Source organism: Musa acuminata, chromosome BXJ1-6, assembly GCF_036884655.1.
Source record: "Musa acuminata AAA Group cultivar baxijiao chromosome BXJ1-6, Cavendish_Baxijiao_AAA, whole genome shotgun sequence".
Taxonomy (NCBI): Eukaryota; Viridiplantae; Streptophyta; class Magnoliopsida; order Zingiberales; family Musaceae; genus Musa; species Musa acuminata.
In genome coordinates, this window is record NC_088332.1 from 38,491,116 (window position 1) to 38,513,700 (window position 22,585).

Here is a 22,585-nt window from a genome sequence, read left to right on the forward strand (position 1 = left end):
TCTTGTTTTGGGTGTAATGTTACTATCCAGATTTGATAGACTAACAAATTCTAACATGATATGTATGAGACACGTAATCCCCATCAGAACCTGCAGCCTGAGCGAGGTATGCAGCAGATATAATCCTGGGTAGGTTGGGGAGCGAGTGTCGAGCTGTCGTCCCCGTGGATCAAAACCAACGTCACGAGCAGCCCCTGACTCGCTCGCCCTCCTTCCAACCCCCAACCGAACCGGCCACGTTTGTGGGGCTCAACAGCAACGCCACCTCCCCTCCCGCTCACCACATCAATCACCCAATACAACAAAACGCCCAGTCAATTGATTGCTTTCCGCAGCGGCTTCCTTCTCGTGCGTGACACCCCCAAGTCACCAAGGCGGATTACAGATCACTCTTAACCGTCCACGTGTACTCATGGTTATTATCATCGTAACCACCTCGCTTCTGTTGACTTCCCGGTCGCCATCTCAAATGTGTTCCTCACACACGCACGTACATACAGAAGTCGGTGCGGCCATGGTCGCTGTGCGCTGTACCGTATGTATGGATACACTTTTGACGGGCGTGCGAAGTGGTTTCATCGCCTGCATGCCATTACACCACTCACTGACAGGTATAAAAGGGGGGCAGATTACCGGAGAGACATTGCATCCCGCAGCACCTCTCCCCCCACCCCCACCCCCAACCCCGCCTCGCTTCCCCGTCGCATCCCTCGCGGTTCGGAGGAGGAAATAGGAGATCAGGTGGTACGAGAAATCCTTCCGACCCTCGTTTCTTCTCTCCTCTCCCTCGCTTTCTTTTTCCTCCATCTTGCGTCGAACCGCTCGGCCTTCGCTTGCGAATCCGTCAAGAACCCACTTCTTGAATCCACCCTACCCTGACTTGGCCAATATTTTTTGTTTCGCCCCTTGTTTTGGTGCAGATCGAGGCGGGATTGGCTTCTCTCTGATCCTTGTGCGAATCCGTCAAGAACCCACTTCTTGAATCGACCCTAACCTGTGTTTGCGATCGATCCTTCTCATCGCCGTAGGGTTTTCTCCGTGTTCTTTCTTGCTTCTTGGGTTTGAGTTGTGGATCTACGGCGGTTGGTCTCGTGGTTCTTGATCTCCTTGAATCGCCATTGATTGATTTCGAGCAACTCGCGTGTTCGTCGAATGGAACAGGTGAGATGGGAGGGTGGGCCTCAAGAGACCCGTAGCGGGACCACCGCTTCCGCACCACTCCCTCCCGTAACCGACCCCATCCCGATTCCCCTCGTTCTTTGTCACGTTCCTCGACGATCACATAACCTGGACTAGGATTAGTCCGTACCGAGAGGAGGAGGAAGCGGACACTAGAGAAGACAATAGATCATCGACATCCGCACAGAGAGTTAGTAATGTGGCCACCGAAGGGCACCTTCGCCGAGCTTCCTGCCGTCGACGGATAGAACTCCCCGGGCTTCCTTTGTCGATGACGAATTTGTTTGTGTCTGTCGCGTGTGCTGGACAGCGGCTAACGGCGCTCATCCCTGTCCGAATGCAGGGCGGCCGGCATCTGCTTGAATGAGGCCGGCATCCGGGCAGCCGCCGGACGAGCAGCGGGGCATGCAGGGGTCCAAGTACGGCGGCAGCCGGAACCCCACGCGGGTCGAGCGGCTGCTGCGCGACAGAGAGCTTAGGAAGATAAATAGAGCGTTCCAGCAAGACGAGGCTGGCGGCAACGGTGGCCGGGAGGCGGAGTCCTCTGAGCATCTGCCGGAGGATTGTGGAAGGGAGGTCGGGGGTGAGCCCGATGAAGAGATTGTCGATGGGTCCTTGGCGCCGGTGATCACAACGGGACAGGGAAGTAGGAGGAGCGGGGGAAGACCCATGAAGCAGCGGCTGCTGGTTGTGGCAAATAGGCTGCCCGTCTCTGCGGTCCGGCGAGGGGAGGATTCCTGGTCGTTGGAGATCAGTGCCGGTGGACTTGTCAGCGCTCTGCTCGGTAAGTCTGCTCTCTCAGTTTCCAAATGCTCTCTGGGATGTATGATAGGTGCACTATATCGATCGTTAGTTTTCTGCTGTTGCCGTTGCACCTTGGAATCCCTTTTCTTTGAAGAAAATAACGATTGTAGAACGAGATATTGTTTTTGTATATGAATTTAGGTTAAAGCCACACAATTTTTTTGCATGTTTTTTTGGAACTCGTGCATATGAGATACTCCATTTTGTTCACATATTTGTCTTGTTCATGCATGCAAAGAAGAGCACAATTGACATGGTTATCAGGTGCTCCGTTTGACATAATGCATGTTCTTCAGAGAAGGGAAAGCTTATTTTTCTTGTTTCTTCAACATCGTAGGTGTAAAGGATGTTGATGCTAAGTGGATTGGATGGGCCGGTGTCAGTGTGCCAGATGAAGTTGGGCAGAGAGCACTCACAAAGGCATTGGCTGAAAAGGTCCTGTCTAAACTTGAGTATCTGCCTCTCCTGTTTTAGATTTTGATGATTCTGCCCTTGAAACCATACAAAATAATCGGATTTCACTCAGGTGGCCTATGCTTTTCTTTTGAGCATAGATGCCTGTTATTTTTCCTGATAAAGGTCTACAAAATCATTACTATAACGAGTTGTTTATTTCAAGCAGAGATGCATTCCAGTTTTTCTTGATGAAGAAATAGTACATCAGTATTACAATGGCTACTGCAACAACATACTTTGGCCTCTCTTTCATTACCTTGGGCTTCCACAAGAAGATCGTCTAGCGACCACTCGTAGTTTCCAATCTCAGTTTGATGCTTATAAGCGGGCAAACCAGATGTTTGCTGATGTTGTGAACAAGCATTACCAAGAAGGGGATGTTGTTTGGTGCCATGATTATCATCTCATGTTTCTTCCTAAGTGTCTTAAGGAATACAATAGCAAGATGAAAGTGGGTTGGTTTCTTCACACTCCTTTCCCTTCCTCAGAAATCCACAGAACCCTGCCGTCTCGGTCTGAGTTACTAAGATCAGTTCTTGCAGCTGATCTGGTCGGGTAAGCAGGCATTTTCCATCTTGACGCACTTCGTATAATGTTATAACATTGAATTTCCATGCACTCCCAATTTTGGAAAGCTAGGAATGCAGTCTTGGTCTCATGCTTGTGATGTTAGTGCAGTTATGTGTATTGTCTTTTCTGGTTTATTTTGCCCCATTAAGGTTTATATTCAATGGATTTGGTGTAACATGATTCGGAATGAAGGAAAACTAGCACTAGTTCATGGTGAGGATTGTTGTCAGTTAACATTCTGACAAACGAGTGGTATTTGGAAAACTAAATTCTGCTTCAGAATTTAAAGCAGCTTCCTTCTCATCTTGTTGGTTTCATTTCTTCATTTTTATTGTTATGGAGACTTTTTGTCTTATTTGACTAATTATTTATAGCAGGTAACTTTTGATTACCATTGTTATCTAACATTTTGTTGGAGGATGTTTTTCTCCCTTAGGAGAATATATGATAAAATCTTTTGCTCATTGGATTTGCTCTTCTTGAGAATAATGATTAGAATAGTTATCCATAGATTCATATGGGCCAAATTACATATAATTTTTTTTTTAAATTGCCAATGCATAACCTAATGGATGAATTATCTGGCACTTCAATGCAACTGACATGCACATGCATAGATCCCTCTGTTTTAAAGGAGAAGGCGAAGAGGATAGAGTTTAAAAGGATAACACATGACTTGAGGAAAGTTAATGAGCTGAGTGTGGATAAAGTGATAATTGATTAGCTGAAAGTGTTGATGATGATTTAGAGCTTAAAGTATCTTTCAATTTTTTTTCAAAAAATAACATGAATCTTTTGTGTTGAAAAGTTTAAAACCAAAGTTAATATATAATGTCTTATTGAACTCTTGCACGTAAAAGGATCAAGGATTTATCTATCATTCATTATAGTGCAGCATGAGATTAATAATCTCTCTCTTTTGTCATCATTGTATTAACTTGCATTTGTGAAGATTGTAGTCTTTTTTTTGTTTTTACAGAAAATGGCATATACATAGTTATGGCCAATGTTAGACAGTTTTTTTTGGCTAACATTTAGATTAAGATTGATGGTTGCAACTTGCAAATGGTGGCATCCTTGCCCCTTTAGTGATTGATCTTTTCTTGGTTTGTTTCAATTAGATTTAACTTGTGCAGCTCTTGCTAACTGCAGCAAGAATTCTAGAATCTTTGGATTACTTCTGCAATTTTATAATTCTTGTTTGATAGTTAGAAGAAACTAATTTGTTTTTTGTGTATGACTAAATCTTAATTGCCTGAGCAGAAGAAAGGATCACTTTTGCTTTTCTCTCATAGAACTAGTGATCTACATGTAGTTTATTGAATGTATGAATTTCCAAACATCACTTCAAAATTTTTGTTTTTGAATGAATGAGAAAGTCACCTTTGCTGTTTCCTAACTTATTCTCTTGCCTCTGTGACAGATTATTTTGGTTTTGAATTGAGATGCATATGACATTCTGCATCATATGCATACAATTTTGTCCCGTCTTCAGACCAAAAATTTGCATAAATCTTACTGTCTGTGTTTTGATGTGACAAATTTTAATTAATAATGATGCTAACATCGTGCAGAAATTTTCGTTTGACAAATTTGCTATTAAAGTACTTGTGCTTTACATGTACTGTACAGAGTTCTGTGGTTCTCTTCTGATTCATCGATGGCATGGTTGATGGTGATTGTTTGTTTCCAGATATGGAATGTGTTCTCTGTGGCATTGGAATTTTTCAGGAGATTAATAGACTAATGATTAAAGGCATACAACCGCTGCCTTTGATTTTGGCTCATTTTATATGTATATTTGTATTACTAACACTGCATGACATCTTACCAGATAAGCCATGAGTTTCACTTTTGTTTATTTTCTTTTCTTCAGGAGTTCAATTAGAATTTTATTCTTTCCCTTGCATTTGTTTTGGCCAGGGTTGAAGGTCATTATTGTTCAGTGCCTGCCTCATGAGCTTTTTTCACCAGCCAGTGGTTTCATCATGTAAATTGTTACTGCAGGTTCCACACATATGATTATGCTAGGCATTTTGTTAGTGCTTGCACTCGCATTCTTGGGCTGGAGGGCACACCTGAAGGGGTGGAAGATCAAGGACGGCTGACTAGGGTGGCTGCGGTATAGTTGAATTGCTTAATTTCTGATGGCATTTGACTCTTCCATCAGTATTCGAAAGTGTGACGCATCATTACTTTGTTTGTTGGCTAGGTTTCAACCAAGTAAAAAACAAATGCATTGATAGTTTTGGTTACAAATAATTGCTCGAGTTGGTGTTTTTTTTTCCTTCTAATTTTTATTTTGAAACCTCAGTTTCCAATTGGAATAGACTCCGACCGGTTTAAACGAGCACTTGAGCTTCCAGCTGTCAAAGAGCACATCAACGAGCTGACACACAGATTTGCAGGTCGAAAGGTAAGTAACAGGATCATTTATCTCCGCAACCTACATAATTTATTAAATTTTATAGGTCCCAGCGAGCAGGATTTTCAAATAGCCAATGCAATCTCACCAATGTTGTTAGTTAGATGCTTGACATGACAAACCAGTGACATTGTAAAATTAGTTTGAATCACAAACTTGCCAATTCTTCTGGACCACTCATTTTAAGATTGCCAAGGTTACTTTTTCTTGTTATGATCTTACATTTTTGGCAAAAGTTTTTTTATAAGTGAAAACATGCCCTACTTTATGACCCTTTTTTGTTTTGTTATATTGCCTTTGGATAAATTTGGATAGTTCTAGGACTAGTACAGTCCAATTATGTGTGTCCGAGTCAAAGTATGAGGGGGACCCTGGTGAGAACTACTCCAGATATACTGTGGCTTTAATTAAATTAGAGAGTTCCCTAGTGCAATAAATCTAATTAGAGCAAATGACCATCTTCATATTGAACTAGCACGAAAATGAACTGACAAGAAAAATGTTCAATTGCAATTAGAGTGCAATAGTAAAAAAATGATTTGATTAAGAATGCAGTCTAACATCTGTCATGATTCATGAGAACAAAGCAATCTGAGATTAATTTGTTGATGTGAATAACATGTGTGAAGTCGGAAGCATTTTATAGTTTGAAACAATGCAATATGACAACACTTCATGGGATTAATCCAATTGGTAAACCCTATTTATTGAGCCAAACATGTAAAAACTACATTCTAAGTTTTGCACAATCAATAACAATTATGATAACTGCCTATCAGATTATAAGATTTGGACATCCGGACCACTCTATGTTTGGATAAATTCACATGCATCTCATGTGCTAGATCTAGTTGTATTAAGGGATTGAGTGCAATAACTGGGGTAACTTTGTTGTGAGCCTTCTCAACTCTGTTTTCTCTTACAAACTTCTGGTTATCAAAACCTTGTAAAAATTTGCACCTTTTTTTTGGGTGTAATGGATCTACTTCACTGGTGATTTTGCATCGTTTTCCGTCAAATGCACTTGGCATTTTCTGAAATTTGTCACAATTGGAATTTGTTTAATGTGACAAATTAATTGTTTCTCAGCAATCACAAATTAGGCCCACTCACTTCTGCCTTGTGGTCATTTGATAAGAGCAACATGAATTCTCATCTCTCTCAAAATTTTGTAGCATATATTTAAGTATTCTATGACCATTCAGGTTTCTGGCTTTCTATATTAAAGCCTTATCCCTCAAAATTCGTTCCTTTATTCTTGATGTTGTTTACATATTCATTACTATGTTGGAGTTGCGCAATATCAACCTCCAGCTCAAAGGATCCCAAGTGCTACGTTTCCATGAATAGCAGTAAAATTCAAAGGTAGAGCTTAGGTTTGACTGTTTTGTTTTGTTAGTAATTGTCACCTTGGTGAAGGAAAATTTTGTGCAAAGCATATATTCCTAAGCTCTAAGGAACTTGAATAAAGAAAAGTGATAATCAAGTATCTGTTCTTATCAAGGTTTTCCTTACAATCATTCCAGTAAAACTTAAATTATTTACAGATGTTGGGATGTTGACCTTGGTTCTGGAGGAGTAAAACAGGGGCTTGAATGAGCAAATTTTTTTCACATTGTAAGCCTATGCTTCTGGCTCAATTATCTGAAAATTGTTTTCTTATAATTTCAACTTATACTTTATGAAGTGTGGATATAGTTACTTTATATTGTTACGACATAATTTGGATGCCTGGATATAAAGATTTGAAAATTGAAATATTTCATTATATAAAATTTACTTGCAGTGTTGGAATATAAAGATATGTAACATGATATATAATAACGAATAATTAACTAGCATTCTCATACCCATAATTAAAGAAATTTTGTTAAGTGATACCGTAATGAGGTAGAAAAGATAGCAAAAACATTTGACGGATGTATCAGGATCATCCTTTTAATTTCATCAGTTGTAAATTTATTCTTAGTATAATTATAATCAGTTTGTCTGAACAAACATTTAATGGTTCAGCCAGAAGGTAGCAATGAAGTATTCCTAGGTATCTTAAAGGATTACCTTTTTTTTTTTTTAAAGAGTATCTGGCAGAAGGTATCTATGAAGTATATCTAGGTGTCCTTAAGTATGACATTTTATAGAACTATTATTAAAAAGTATTGAACACATATATTAAGAATTATCTTGCATACGTCTAATGTGGTTATAGCAAAATACAATGTATCTATGTCTCAATAGATTATGCTTTGATACTTTGATTTGTGAGGCCTATTACGTAGATTCAGTGGAATAATTAACTAAGCTTGAATTCTTGGTCTAAGGTTCATTTCTGTTTTCTTGATCAGGATTGTGAATATTTTATGATGATCATTGCTATTCTTTCAGAAACCTTGCCTTCAAAGGTTCTCACATGTTCTTTGTATTTTTCTAATGTTGAGTCATTAGTGATGATTTAGTACTTGTTTTCCCTTTAATTGTTAGTTTAATCTCTTGATCGTAGCCCTAAATTTTGTCATATTCCAGTTACTTTGTATTATCAGTAAATCAACTATTTATTGGTAGGTAATGCTGGGTGTTGATCGTCTTGACATGATTAAGGGGATTCCACAGAAAATTTTGGCATTTGAGAAGTTCCTAGAAGAGAATCCATCTTGGCGTGATAAAGTAGTTCTGCTGCAAATTGCTGTGCCGACAAGAACTGATGTCCCTGAATGTAATGTCTTTTCTTCTAACTAATTTGTTTGGTTCTACATAATAGCACAGTTCTCTCGAGCCATTTGTCTTTGGTACCAATACTATGATTTACATTTCTTATAAGGTCTCCATTTCCCATGGCAACCCCAGAACTTACTGTTAGATTTTATGGAAAATCAGTTTTACCTGGTTTTCCTTGGGAATTAACTATGTCAACTAAGGATTGTGATGCCGATGAACACAACTTGGAATGTATTTGTGCTGGAGGGGCTTCTGTATATGGTGGATTGGGATGGAGGTGATGTATGGCTCGGCCAACTTTTGGATGAGCTTGCCGACTTATATGACACAAGATTGTGTCGTTGGATGGATATTGGCATATGACCTCTTGCCATGCTACTTTGTCATTCGTCGGGAGATGCTTGTGTGTGTATCCTACAACATTCTCTATACTTTTTATTACATTTTACCATAACTTGTCACGTAAGAGGAGAGTTAATAGATGCCTTTTATGTGGATGTATGGGAAAGGCTAATGTACACATTCATTAGTCCTAAACCGACCATTCATTGAATCACAATTTAAATTAGGCACCAGGTAGATGTTTTAAGTTAAGAAACTTAACAAATGGCTCGTATACTTCTTTCTTACATACTTATTTAGTTTGAATCAACCATGCACACAATTTGAAATTGAAAGCCATTATATTATGTTTGCTAGCTCTTGTATAGTACAAACAGTATATTATGTTCACTAGCTCTTCATGTTTATTCTTTTGAAATATTAGATTTTGTATCATATCTTAGTTTCTAATTGCTACTTTTTTTATTAGACATGTTATATTCATATGTTTTATCTGTCATTTTTAATCTTTTGGTAAATTCTAATCGTTATACTTAAGTATTTAGCAAGGATTGTCATTTCGAGTATCGAACCCATTTTGGTGATATAGTTAGACCAGTACATACCACTCAGTATCGGTATACCTGTAGGCATACCTGTAGGAAGAGGAAGGTGAAAGGAAGGAGAGGAGATGGTGAAGGAGGAAGAGGAAGGAGGAAGAGGCATACCAGTAGGCATCTGTGTGGGGTTGATGTCTACGATGAGCTCGATGCGGAGGTGTGTGGCTGTGCATAACTGAGGTGTGTGGCTGTGCATGACAAAGGTAGTGCATAGCGGTGTAGGAAGACGAGGAGGAAGGAGGAAGGAAAGAGAGGAACTTGAAATTTCCTATGCAAGAGCAACTTGTATAGGAAATTTATGGCAATAAACAACATTACTTCACTGATTTTTGGTTCTAAGTAGTTGTATTCTAAATTGCTCTTTTTTGTGAAACAGATCAAAAGCTTACTAGCCAGGTTCATGAAATTGTGGGTCGTATAAATGGTCGATTTGGAACACTTACTGCTGTTCCGATACATCATCTGGTTTGTTTCGACCACTATTCTTATGGTTTTTAATATCTCATCACTTCTATCTATTCATTTAGTTGTACACTGGAAGAGAGTCCGATATGCTTCGTTGGCATTACTACTTGTAGCAACTGTTCTATATTAACACAAAATATCTGTTACTGTTGTTACTGCTGTTGCTCAGGTCTATAGTAATTATAATGTCATTTTCCTGATAAAATCTTACAATAGACATACCAGGAATTGCTTTTAATCATGACTTGCAGACATTGATTTTTTTTATTAGGGTAGCTTGCTTATTTTCTCACAGAAAAGTTGTTAGCTCAGCTCCAATGCAACTTGTTAAAATTTTGAAGAACTACATAGATCATTTGTTTGAAATTTGAATGATATCACATTGGCATATGTGCTTTAAGCATGTATGTTAGTTGGTGAGAAATTTAATGACATCTGTGTTTTCTTGTATGTCTGAAATCCCCTGTAATACGTTGAGTAGTTCCTGGAAAAGTAATGTGACCCTCTTTTAGTGACCCTAGATCCATATTGTGTGGCCCTTTTTTACCAACCCAAGCAAGATACAAACTTGATAGAGCTTCTGTACTAAAGGGATATTGAGTTAATTATCATTAGCAATACAAAACATTCTTAACAATAAATATGTACATATTTAAAGACAAATATTGATAATTATTGACCTGAAAGGTCTTTAGTTACTTAGATACTTAAGATGGATTGCCTCATTTGACATTTAGAATCACTCTATGATGGTTAAACAGCTTACATTTTTTATATTAATGATGGATTTACTATATAAGCTTATCCTGGATGAAACATACTTGGTAAGATCTATATCTACTCTTGTCCACTAAAGGGTTCTGGCCATTATATGCTTTAAGTCCCTAGAACAGTGATGTTGATCATCTGCTAGTAGTTGTAGTTGCATGTTAACAAAAATGCACTCTTTTCACTAAAACAACCAGACAGGACAAGAATTTTGTTAATCTCTACATAGCTCATTTGTATCAAGATCATGTGGTTCCTGATTCTTGTTACTGAGAAATTGTTCACCAAATTGTTCCAATTGGAGTTTTAAATTTGATGTACTTTTTTGGAGATTTATTTGTTTCCATCATTGTTCGGGATAATTTAATATGGTTGAGAATTTTCTTATGAATTTGCAACTTAAATCCTGCTCATAAATTGGTTCTTGATACTTTTGATGGAGAATTTGCGCATAATGTTCAAGCTTGAGAGCTCAGTAACTACTTAACTACAGTGATTTTAAAAAGCTCTGGGTGTCAAAAGGCGCCAAGGATCCAAAACGCTCGAGGCGTTAGGCACTTGCCCGAGTGAAGTGAGGCATTAAAATATAAAAAAATATATAATATAATCAATAAATATAATTATTTAAATAAAAATATGATATTAAATTAAGAAAATCTCAAGTATAAAGTTATAATGTCATGTTAACAAAGTCTCAAAATTCAAAACAATAAATAAAGTTAACAGTATTAAAATCAAAATAATATATTATTAATCTGATAAATAAAAAAATCTTGTTAATAGTATACTGTTAACAATATACTATTAGTGTAAGAAGAGAAGAGACCAAGACTGTTGACTGATAGTAGAGGTTGCTGACTGAGAGTAGCGGTGAGCAGTGATAGCGGAGAGAGGCAGAGCGAAGAGCAACGACAAAACTGATTCCGACGAAAATGGTTTTGATTCAATTCGTTTTGGAGAGAATTTGAACTTAAAAGCTTTTCGTAAAAGTGCAGGAGAAGATTAAAGAGATTTGTAGTAATGTAAATTGTACAAATGAAAAGCGTCGGTTTTATTAAATCTTCGTACGATTAAAAATGATCTCACAAGGTGTTTACTTGAAAGTGTATATGAGACGTAGGCGTAGTAAAAGCATAGTTAGGAGGAGAGGCAGTTTGATATAAAAGTAAATTGCTCAAAGTAAATGCAAACTGAGTTTTAGAGTGGTTCGGTCAATGTGACCTACATCCACTTTCGGATTCCTTCTCCGACGAGGTCACCAGCGTCCACTAAAGGCCTTCCTTCAATAGGTGAAGACCAACCACTTCTTTTACAATGCTTTCTCCTTTTCATGGGTTTAGGAGAGAACCCTTACAAGTCTCACACCTCTCTTGAATAAACTTAGAAAGGGAGGAGAACTCTAGCACTTGTTTACAATACTTTTACACCCCAACAACTCAAGATTATCTCAATGTTTTTGTGCCTTTTCATGCAGAAAAGGGTGAGGTTTTTATAGGCTCCAATGGCTTCAAAAATGGAGCCAAAAAGTGTCTAATCCCGAATTTTCGGGATCTTGGCGATACCACCGCCATTACTGGGCAGTACCATCGCCTGACACCTGACACTGGGCGGTACCACCGCTGGCAATAATAACTGTCGGCGGTACCACTGCCCAGATTTCTTGGGACACTGCTTTCCAAGCAGTGCCACCGCCGGCCAAGAATTCAGGGGCTGAATTGGGTGCTCAATTCGGCCCAATTCAGCCCTGTTAAGAGCCCAATTGGCCCCTAATTAAGTTAGTTGGATTATCTCCCAATCCTAACTTAATTTACGCTCTAACTATGACAATTAAGACATGTTTACTACACTTCTTGTTCCGATGCGTCAATTGCTCTTCCGGCGAGCTTTCGTCGTACTTCCAGCAAACATCCGACGAACTCTCGGCAATGTTCCAGCGGACTCCCGGCAAGCTCCTGGACTTTACGACGATCTTCTTGGCAAGCTCGTGGACTTCTCGATTAGTTCCGACAAAACTTTCGACGAACTCTCGAACTCCCAACGTGATCTCAATCTTGACTCCGGCACAATACCTGCTTTATGTCTTATTGCTATCGTAGTTAATCTTGCACGCTTTCGGCATACTTCCGACGAACATCCGACGAACTCTCGGCAATGCTCCGGCACAACTCCTGAATTCTGACATTTTTGTTACTTTATTCTTATTAATTAGCTTGTTTGTATCTTGAAATGACTTGTGTCTCCTAATGGAGATTTTACTTTCCTGCAGGATCGTTCTCTTGACTTCCATGCATTATGTGCTCTATACGCAGTTACAGGTGATTGTTTACACCCTTGGAATTTGCTTTCAGTTGATTATGCAATGCATTTCTTTTCATGGTAGTTTATGGAGAATAAATAAGGAAACGACAATGATTCCTTTTGGCTACACACATCTTTATCTGTATGTAACATGTAAATATTAATTATTCTTATGCACAATTTAGTGGCCTGAAAATCTTAGACTGGCATTTCCTTTACCTGTGATGTAGTATTTTGGTTAATATTTCATCTTATTCTTTTCTTTGAGTTCTTGCATTGAAGTTCCACATTTATAGAAGTTCATAGCTTGTGCATATTGTTTTGGCTTGACTGCTGCCTTATTTTAACTTAATATAACATATTTACTCTAGTTCTCTTTATGTCACTTTCAATTGCTTTTGTTCATCATTCAATTCCATTTAACAAGTTTACATTTTCCATTTTTTTTCAGATGTGGCTTTAGTAACATCATTGAGAGATGGGATGAATCTTGTAAGCTATGAGTTTGTAGCATGCCAGGGCTCAAAAAAAGGAGTTCTCATTTTAAGTGAAGTAAATCTTGAATCTTGTTATCTAAAGTTTTTTTGATTTTCTAGCATTCAGTGATCTTAGTTTCTATTCTTACATCCTAGTTGCAAATTCAACTGCATTTACTGTTCTAATGGCAGGTTCCTTTTGTCGCTTGTTGCATACTTCTATGGAATAAGTTCCTCATGCATTAATGAGGCTGCCATGGCATCTTTTATGGTGTTATCATTTTTTTTGAAGATTTTGTTTCAGATGTTGCTTTACAGAACTAATCTACATCCAGTTTTTAATGGCTGCTTATGCATAATATCTATCAAGGCTATGAATTGCAAATAAGAGAGCTTGGTATTGACAGAACACTATGAGCACTATCCCAGAAAATCTGAGTGAAAAATCCCATTAGATATTTCCTATACATAGTTATTGGGAATTTCAACAATAATCTGTGGATTTTCTACAATTGATATTGTTTTCCAATATTAATTAGTGTTGAAACAAATGTTAAAATAAAAAAGTTCGAGTTCCAGTTTCCTTGGGTCCATTTATGCATGGTGAAAAACTGAAGTCAGAAACTCTCTGCACAGAGTGAATTGTGTTGCTAGGTCCATCTGGGAAAACAGTTGGAGAAGTACTTGACCATATTCATAAGTGCCATTTTATGGAAGGGAGGTGATGGGAAAGGTAAATGAAATGGAGTTTTGAATTTTGGATGCCCTTTGTATTTCAACACTTCTAGAGTTTCCAAGTGTAGGAAACAAAGAAACAGGGAAATTGTGCTATTATTTGTCTTACCCATTATTGTATCTTGCAACTCTCGGAATCATCAGTTATTTTCCTTGGGTTCAATGTGTTCCACTTGCTAATTTAGCAATTCTCTTTCCATCTACTTTATCTTATGTGAAGTTGACTTATGCATCTTTTTTTGTCCCCCTAATCTAGTTTGCAGGAGCAGCACAATCCCTAGGGGCTGGTGCACTTTTAGTAAACCCTTGGAACATTACAGAAGTTGCTGCTTCTATAGGTTATGCATTGGACATGTCTCCTGATGAGAGAGAGAAGAGGCACAGGCATAACTACGCCCATGTGACTACACACACTGCCCAAGACTGGGCAGAAACCTTTGTGAGGTGTGGGTTGGCCTAACTTTGAAACTTCTCTATCTTGTGTTAACATAAAGGATGTCACACAATATAACAACAGAGCTCAAACTTGTTATTAGGCTGGCATACCCACAATTTTTACAGCTATTTCTGTGATTTATGCAAATCATTAATGTATGCATATATTTTCCATAATGAAGTAACCGAAAAATATTTTTGTGTATATCCATGATAGCGATAATTGTGTTTAGCATCTGTTTTGTTGTTCTAGTTATCAGAATTATCTAATAGATACTAGCATTTAATAGCAATAGATATTAGCATTTTATAGCAAAATATAGATTATATTTTTCGGTTCTACTCATCTAGAATCTATCGTTCGTCTTTTCTGTTGCAATTTCTGTTGTTGACACCTCGTATCTTAGGATTGTATTCATCGTTGAAGGTAATTCATGAATCCATGTTGGATGCTTATATTCGGTTTAGTATCCAAAATTTATCTAAATATTTGACATTTTGAATAATTGTTAGAAAGATTGATACTTCACAAATACTACTTAGGGGAACTTTGGTTATCTAGAATTTTATTCTTTTTATTTTTGATATTTATACTATATTATTTGATTAGTCTTTGTGATTTATAGTGAGCATTAAATTTTGATTAATGAAATTAAAATAATTGTGTCATGCTGTTTGTCACAAGTTCTTAGCATCCTTTATATATTCTTAGAAGTACATTTTTGTTAGATATGTAATTTCTTATTTCATGTTAGTATCTTATAATTGTGTCTATGTTTCATCATGAAGAATTTTCTCACTTGAAACTACTTAAGGGGCTTGTCGCTAGATGTAGAAGTCAAGGTTCACCTTACCAGTCGGAACCGGTGTATCGGTCAACCGACGATATGATACGTACCACTCCGTACCAATGTACCATGAGTTGGTACGGGCGATAAATGACACAAAAAAACATGATAAAAAATAGCTCCAAAAATTCTTTTAAAATAAAAAAATAAGATTAGGATTTTTAAGTTGAAAATATATATAAATTTAGTATAATTTTAGCAAAAATATTCTAAATTAGGATAGAATAGTAACATATATTTTTTTCAAACTTTAAAGAGTAACTTCATAATACGTTTCAGACTATCCTTTTGTTGATATTGAATTATCTACAAAGAAATTATTTGAATCATTAGGTTATTTGTTAAACAATTTAAACTTCAAGATTCAAATGAACCAAGTAATCGATCTATGGATATACCTTGTTCCACCACTAAAAAGAACGACGAAACTCGACAATGAACATATCAATTTGATGTGTTTGTCCGACCCAATCCTGAAATTGATCCTACAACATAGTATACTGATCCATCATATGCCATTGTGCATCAATGTGATAATGGTCATAGTTTGATTGTCGTGAACCATGTGTCCAAGGTGACTCCTGAGGTAAGTATGATTGAATATACCTTATTCAAGCATGTGTCTATGGATATGATCGAAAAACCCTTTCAAATGGATTTAATCGCTAGAAAGGGCCAAATCCAAGCCATCCGTCGGTAACAATCGAAATATGATTGTTATCGATAGGTACAGGTCGGTAACAGATAGATTTCGACTATTATTGAGTGATATACGCCCGTAATAGGCGATACAGAGTCGTTTGGTAAATACAAGGTGGTCCATGTATCGATTCCCTGTCGGCCCTATATGTACCACCCATACTTGGCATTATACCGTGGTACGACGAACCCTGGCAAAAGATAAAAATTATAAGCAAACCAATGTAATATGATGGTAAATTTTAGCTCACTGTGTTGTAAATAATTGGCTGAGTCCTGTTTTAAATGTCTAATGGAGTGTCTTTTAGTTATGATAAATTTATATAAGGTCATCTTTTGTGTACCTGTTTATGACCTGTTGCAATGGTGGTCCATGAACTCATCTGTATTGGCATTCAATATCCTGTCCAACATGATTCTTTTGTGATTTTGGTTGACTTTACAAAGACTAATTTCTTTAATCATTTAATTACTGCATACGATTTTTAATTACTGCAGAAACCTTTTAGTTGATTACAACATAGTAGTTCTTCTGAAGTCTACCATTAACTATAAGCTTATAACCTGTAATTTTTTTCTTTAGACTAAATAGTTCTTGCTTTATATTTGAGTTATCTTAGCATTTTTCATGTCATGCTGCATGCTTATAGCAAAACAACTATCATTTACTATGTTGTTTTTTTTCAAAATAACAATATATTGTCCGTTAGGGAGCTAATTTGAGGAACATATTTGCCTTTTTGTTTGATCAAGTTATCATCAGTTCTTTGTAGTTTCTTTCATGTTTCTATAAATTGTAAATCTCTTTGTTCAGAACATTTACATCTCCTTTGTAACCTATACATAAAGGCATGTTCTTTTTGCTTTTTGAGTTAGAGTTAACTAATTAAACTTTTTATCTTGTACTTATTTTGGATTATTTTGATTTTTGACCATTTTCTTTTCTTACTATAGTGAACTTAATGATACTGTTGTTGAAGCTCAGCTTAGAACAAGACAAGTTCCACCACTACTTCCTACCAATATAGCCATTGAGCGGTACTTGCAATCCATGAATCGATTGCTTATACTGGTATTCTTCTTCTTCTTGTATTTGGAGCTTTCTTGGAATAAATGATAAACTGATAAGCTGCTTGCCCTGGCTTTTCTTGTCTCCAACTTATTTTATGGATAGAAATCGTAATTCCCTTGGTAGTCTCTGAAATATTCTGCTTATGTAGATGCTGACTTCTAAGCTCTTATAGTGTGAACATTTCTAAAAAGCAATCAGAGCTTCCTAGATGTACATTGCTCTAATCGATTGCCAAGTTGTTCATACCAGCAGTTAAATTGTGAATTGCCAAGTTGTTCGATTGCCAACATCATCTGATCTTTAATATAAATTGTGAATTTTAATACAAGAAACATAAATTTTATTCTTCTGATCTATTCAACTGGAGCACCCTATCGATTTTTCTGTTACAATTCCTGTTGTTGACATCTCATAACCTATGATTTTATTCATCTCTGTACCAAGTAAGGACTGCAATTTCATCCAAAACAGTAGGGTACCAGTCAATTTTGGGCTAAATCACTGTGGTATAAGGTGTACCAGCTGGTATGCCTAGTTTCCTACTGTTCCTGTTGGTACAGGCAGATTTGACTGTTACCGGCCGGTACTGGTCCAGTTTCTACCAGTACCAAGTTCCAACAGTCAAATTTGACCATTGTCCCACTTTTGGGGGTTATTTAACCCCCTCTTGGCTTTCTCCTCTCCCATTCTCATTCATTCACTCTCTCTCACACACTCTTTCTCACTCTTATTTCTCTCTTCCTGTACTTGTGGTGACAGTCGAATTTCGACCAGTGCCAAGTGCCAATGGTCAAATTTGACCAAAATTGACTACTGGCCCACTTTTAGGGGGTTGTTATTTAACCCCCTTCTTGGCTGCCTCCTCTCCCCCTCTAACTCTCACCCACTCTTTCTCACTTCTCACCCTCTTTCTCTCTCTTTTGATTTCAAATTGCAATTAGTGGAGGGTGATTTGGATTAAAGAAACTGGGAATCTCGAGATCGGATGGAAGTTGTCTTTGATTTAAGCTATTTACTTATGCCTGTTTGTTTTTTCATAATTTCATGTGATTAGCCTAATGATTATACCTAATGTCTTCGATTTAACCTAATGTCTACAACAATTAGTACTGCCAAGTATTATGGTAATAGATCAGTTCAGTTTTTGTTTTTAACTGTCTGTAATGCAACATAAGGGAGCCATTTATTCGAATCTTAATCTAGCTTAAAGTTTAATAATAAATAGAAGTAACCTGTCATATGGCTATTGGCTAAAAATTGCTTGCTCTCTAGTTCTATAAGTTTATTATAGCACAATTATCAGTAACTTTTTTTTTGTTTCCATGGTAGAAATTTTACATGCGTACTCTTTTGATGTCTAACTTCTCAAACATGACTAATAGTTTTTGTAATGTTTGTTGTCTAATTTTAGGGTTTCAATGCAACATTGACTGAATCTGTTGAGTCTTCTGGAAGAAGAGGAGGTGATCAAATTAAAGAAATGGAGCTTAAGTTGCATCCAGAGCTGAAAGTGCCTTTGACAACTCTTTGCAATGATGCACAGACAACAGTAGTTGTTCTCAGTGGAAGTGACAGAAGTGTCTTGGATGATGTATTTCCTCATTATGGTTGTTTGATGTTTATTATCTATCTATCTAGATAACATCATTATTCTTTCACAGAACTTTGGAGAGTACAGTATGTGGCTTGCTGCAGAAAATGGAATGTTTTTGCGTCACACAGGTGGAGACTGGATGACAACAATGCCAGAGCATCTAAATATGGATTGGGTTGACAGTGTAAAGGTATTTATACTGTTGAGGCTTCCATTTCTTTCCTCACATTGTTTGATGAACTAGATTTGTAACTGACTGAAACTTTGCAGCATGTGTTTGAGTATTTCACTGAGAGAACACCTAGGTCTCATTTTGAGCATCGTGAGACATCACTTGTTTGGAACTACAAGTATGCAGGTAGAGTATCATAACATGTTCAACTGGTCACTTGCCTAAAAAAAGTTACCTGCTCACAGTTTTGTTTGTGTTATTTCTCTTTCTTTCCTCAATTTTTTTTGGCAGATGTGGAGTTTGGGAGGCTTCAGGCACGAGATATGTTGCAGCATTTGTGGACAGGTCCAATTTCAAATACTGCAGTTGACGTGGTCCAAGGTAGCAGATCAGTTGAGGTTCGATCTGTTGGTGTTACAAAGGTGACATGGAAGAAAATTATGTTTTCTTTCATAAAAATTTCACAATATTTTTTGTATTGGATTAGTTGGTACATATTGGTTTTAGACGAATGTCTGGTTCTTTTCATGAAAGAATACATGTGCTGAAAATTAGTCAGCACTTCTGGGTTTGATATTTTACCTGCTGTTGGTTGCAAAGTAAAATAGCATGCATTCATGTGAGGCTGATCATCTGTCAAATAGGTTACAGAAAACCATAACTGGTTGTATATTCACTTGTATCAATGATAAACTACAGAAGATGCAGCATTTTCTAATGCACTTTGCATCATTTAGGATTGTTGTAGAAGTTATTGCTGCAAAACAATGTTAAACTTGGCACATGAGTATGGTTGTGTAACATCAATATGTAGGTATTAGCTAGAGGATCAAAAAAGCTCTAAACCTGTAAAGGTCATAATTTTTTATTTGATTCTTTTATGTACTTGTGCAGGGTGCTGCAATTGATCGTATATTGGGAGAAATAGTTCATAGCAAAAGCATGGTTACACCAATTGATTATGTTTTATGTGTTGGCCATTTTCTGGGGAAGGTAACTCATTCTTAAATAGTTGAGATTGCAGAATGATGTTTGGACGAAGATTTGCTTTTATTGTTGTGACTTTTTCTTATTGTTCCATATCTGCCTGATTATACTTAGAATAGTAGAACAAAAAGGTTTTTGATACATTAAGAAAGAAAGAATAGAAGTTATATGGAACGTTTTGCACCAAATTGCTTTGTTGTGATCAATGTGTCAGTTAGCATTAGTAATCATTGGGTTTTGTGAAGGCAAATGTGGTTTATAAGTGATAAGAATAGGCACCCTTTTCGGCCTTTTATCTTAATTTCTTGGGTTAGCAAATCCATTCTCCTTGCAAAACCAATCAACTCTCTGCAGGGCCTCCATTTTTTGGCGTTTGTCAAGCTTAACTTTCCATTTCTCCTGCTTTTGTAGTCTCTGAATTAATTATATATTCAGGTGGGAACAAGGTTGTGAAAAGATCTTTCCTCCATGTACTTCATGTGTTTAGAAGCTAAGTGGCTCCTGTCCAAGATTAATAACAGGTTACCTTGTAGTATTTAGTTATTGACTTCCTAACTATTGGTGTATGATAGAGTGATACAATGGTTTTCTGTGCTTATAAGAAAATTGGATCCTTTTCTGTCTAGGTTTGGTCTCCATCTAATCAAGTTAATCATCTGATACTGGATTATCTTTCCATTTGAGTCACTACATCATAAAAATCTATATCATTTTCTGAAGGGATCAGATTGGTTTGCTTCCAATTCATTGACAATCCTAGGGTGGAACGTGGCCTGTGGTTAGTTAGAGTGTAACAAAATCCATGTTCTATAGGGGTTGTTTCTATTATGAGTGTTGGATCTGACATCCAATGTCTGATGTGATGTTAGCATGTACATAGAAACATATCAGTTATGTTGTATAATACTGTATCTCAGCACTGAACATGAGATCTCTATAAAAGAAGTGTAATGTAGTAAATAGGTTAATCTTATCTTTTTGATAGTACGGTTAGTCTAATCTTTACAAGATATTTTCAATATAATATAAGATTGTATAGTTATTGAAAAAATGTAAATGTATTTCTTTTCTGATGATAGGCTTACCCTATTCACCCTGTTTTTCTTGCTATCGCTTAGAATCCTATCTAAGTACATTCGACTCCCCTAGAAATAGAGAAAGGCATTTTTCTCCCGTTGTTTGTACTATGTTGGAGAAAATTAGAAAACTATGAGAGGAGTAAATTAGAAAACTATGCACAAGTGTCAAGTCATATTCAGGGATCATTACAGATAAACTAAAGCTATGGGGAACCAACATTCTAAATTTAAACTTTATTGTACTTGATATTTAATTATGTCTTGCATCTTTTCTGGCTGCTGAAGTCGACATGTTTGGACCGGTAACTAAGTTTGGTGTTGCATATAGTTGTTGTTACTAGTTTTGTCTTTGCATGGTGAACATCTTGAGAAAGAAAAAAAGAACACAGTATTTCTAAAGTACTCTTCTTGCCACCTGATACAAATTTTAGATACCATAGAGGTAATGTTCATTTTCTGTTATCTAGACAATAACAGGACATCAAGTTGCCAGTGCTGCATTTGGGATCACTAACTAATGATGATTCTCCACTAGTGGTGAGACTTTAAATTATAGACTCAATCATATTGCATGGTGATGCTTCTGAAACTTCAGGGTATGATGTCACACTAGTAGTAGGTTAGTGGCAAACGTCTTCGGAATGTGAAATTTATACGTTTTTGGCTGTTATGTTTGGAGGCTTTTAAACCTATAGATCCATCCCTGAATATGACTTGACACTTGTGCATAGTTTTCTAATTTACTCCTCTCAATTTTTGCACGTGGACAGCACAATTTTAGAAATTGTTATTTAATAGGAAGATAGTTCTCTCTTGCAGGACGAGGATATCTATACTTTCTTTGAGCCAGAGCTTCCAGCCGAGCCTGCAAGTTCCACCAGAATGAAAATATCTGAGACCAGTAAAGCATCTCCTGACAAGAGGTCTACTGGAAGATCATCAAGCATTAGGAACAACTCAAGGATGTCACATGTTAGGCCTCAAAGGGCTCCAGTTGGATCTGAAAGGAGGATGCCAGCAAATCATAACATCCTGACCGGATGGCGATCTCCGCAAGAGACCATGTCATGGCGTGAAGGGTCATCGGTGCTTGATCTCAAGGGTGACAACTACTTCTCTTGTGCTGTCGGGCGGAAGCGTTCAAATGCAAGGTATCTGCTAAATACATCTGATGATGTAGTGGTCTTCCTCAGAGAGATGGCTGAGGCAGCTTGTCAAGGTTCTCTTGCTGCATTATTTTAACCAAGGTTTCTTTTATATCTGACGTTTGTTAGATGCTAATTGAACATCATAAGAGCGTACCTGTACATGATATCATCCATCATAGTCATCAATCCAGGAGAGTTAGGATAGTGAGGCCCTGTTGTTCTCTCTCTCTCTCTCTCTCTCTCTCTCTCTCTCTCTCACGTGTCTATACGGATTTCTTTTATATCTGACGTTTGTTAGATGCTAATTGAACATCATAAGAGCGCACCTGTACATGATATCATCCATCATAGTGAGGCCCTGTTGTGCTCTCCGGTGATGCAGCTAATTTGGAAATGTAGCAGACATAAAGCTTTAATGCGATTCTGAAAAAAGGCTGATGATTGGAAGCAAATCTCTCGCACCTCAACAGTAGTTGTAATTCTCAAGATCGGCAGATTGGTTTCGGTAATCATTACCTTGATTGTAGTAACGCTGAAACAGGTTTACTGAACTAAAGGGCTCCTCCGCCCCCATAAACAGTGGTACCACCATCATACTAGCAGAGCAGTGACAACGACATCCAACTGCGGCTCCTCTCTTTGCAAAGGTGGAGAATCTGGTTTAGGAAGCACCCGTCACCCAACCAGACCAGTCTGCACAATCTTTAACAGTGTGCATGACG

General features: G+C 37.3%; 1 protein-coding gene across 2 annotated transcripts; it reads left to right on the forward strand.

Moving 5' to 3' along the window:
- The first annotated feature begins 623 nt into the window (after window positions 1-623).
- Window positions 624-22,067, forward strand: LOC135676861 (alpha,alpha-trehalose-phosphate synthase [UDP-forming] 1-like). 2 transcript variants are annotated; one of them, XM_065188517.1, is made up of 18 exons: window positions 624-741; window positions 1,523-1,963; window positions 2,321-2,418; window positions 2,606-2,994; window positions 5,017-5,131; window positions 5,324-5,425; window positions 7,994-8,144; window positions 9,464-9,552; window positions 12,587-12,635; window positions 13,070-13,170; window positions 14,086-14,273; window positions 16,766-16,883; window positions 18,295-18,474; window positions 18,545-18,667; window positions 18,748-18,835; window positions 18,941-19,071; window positions 19,544-19,642; window positions 21,535-22,067. In XM_065188517.1, the coding sequence occupies exons 2-18, from the start codon at window positions 1,543-1,545 to the stop codon at window positions 21,955-21,957; spliced, it is 2,865 nt and encodes a 954-aa protein (XP_065044589.1). In that variant the 5' UTR covers window positions 624-741; window positions 1,523-1,542; the 3' UTR covers window positions 21,958-22,067. The 2 variants fall into 2 exon arrangements, with proteins under 2 accessions (XP_065044589.1, XP_065044588.1); XM_065188516.1 differs by having other exon boundaries at window positions 633-744.
- Window positions 22,068-22,585: the final 518 nt, after the last annotated feature.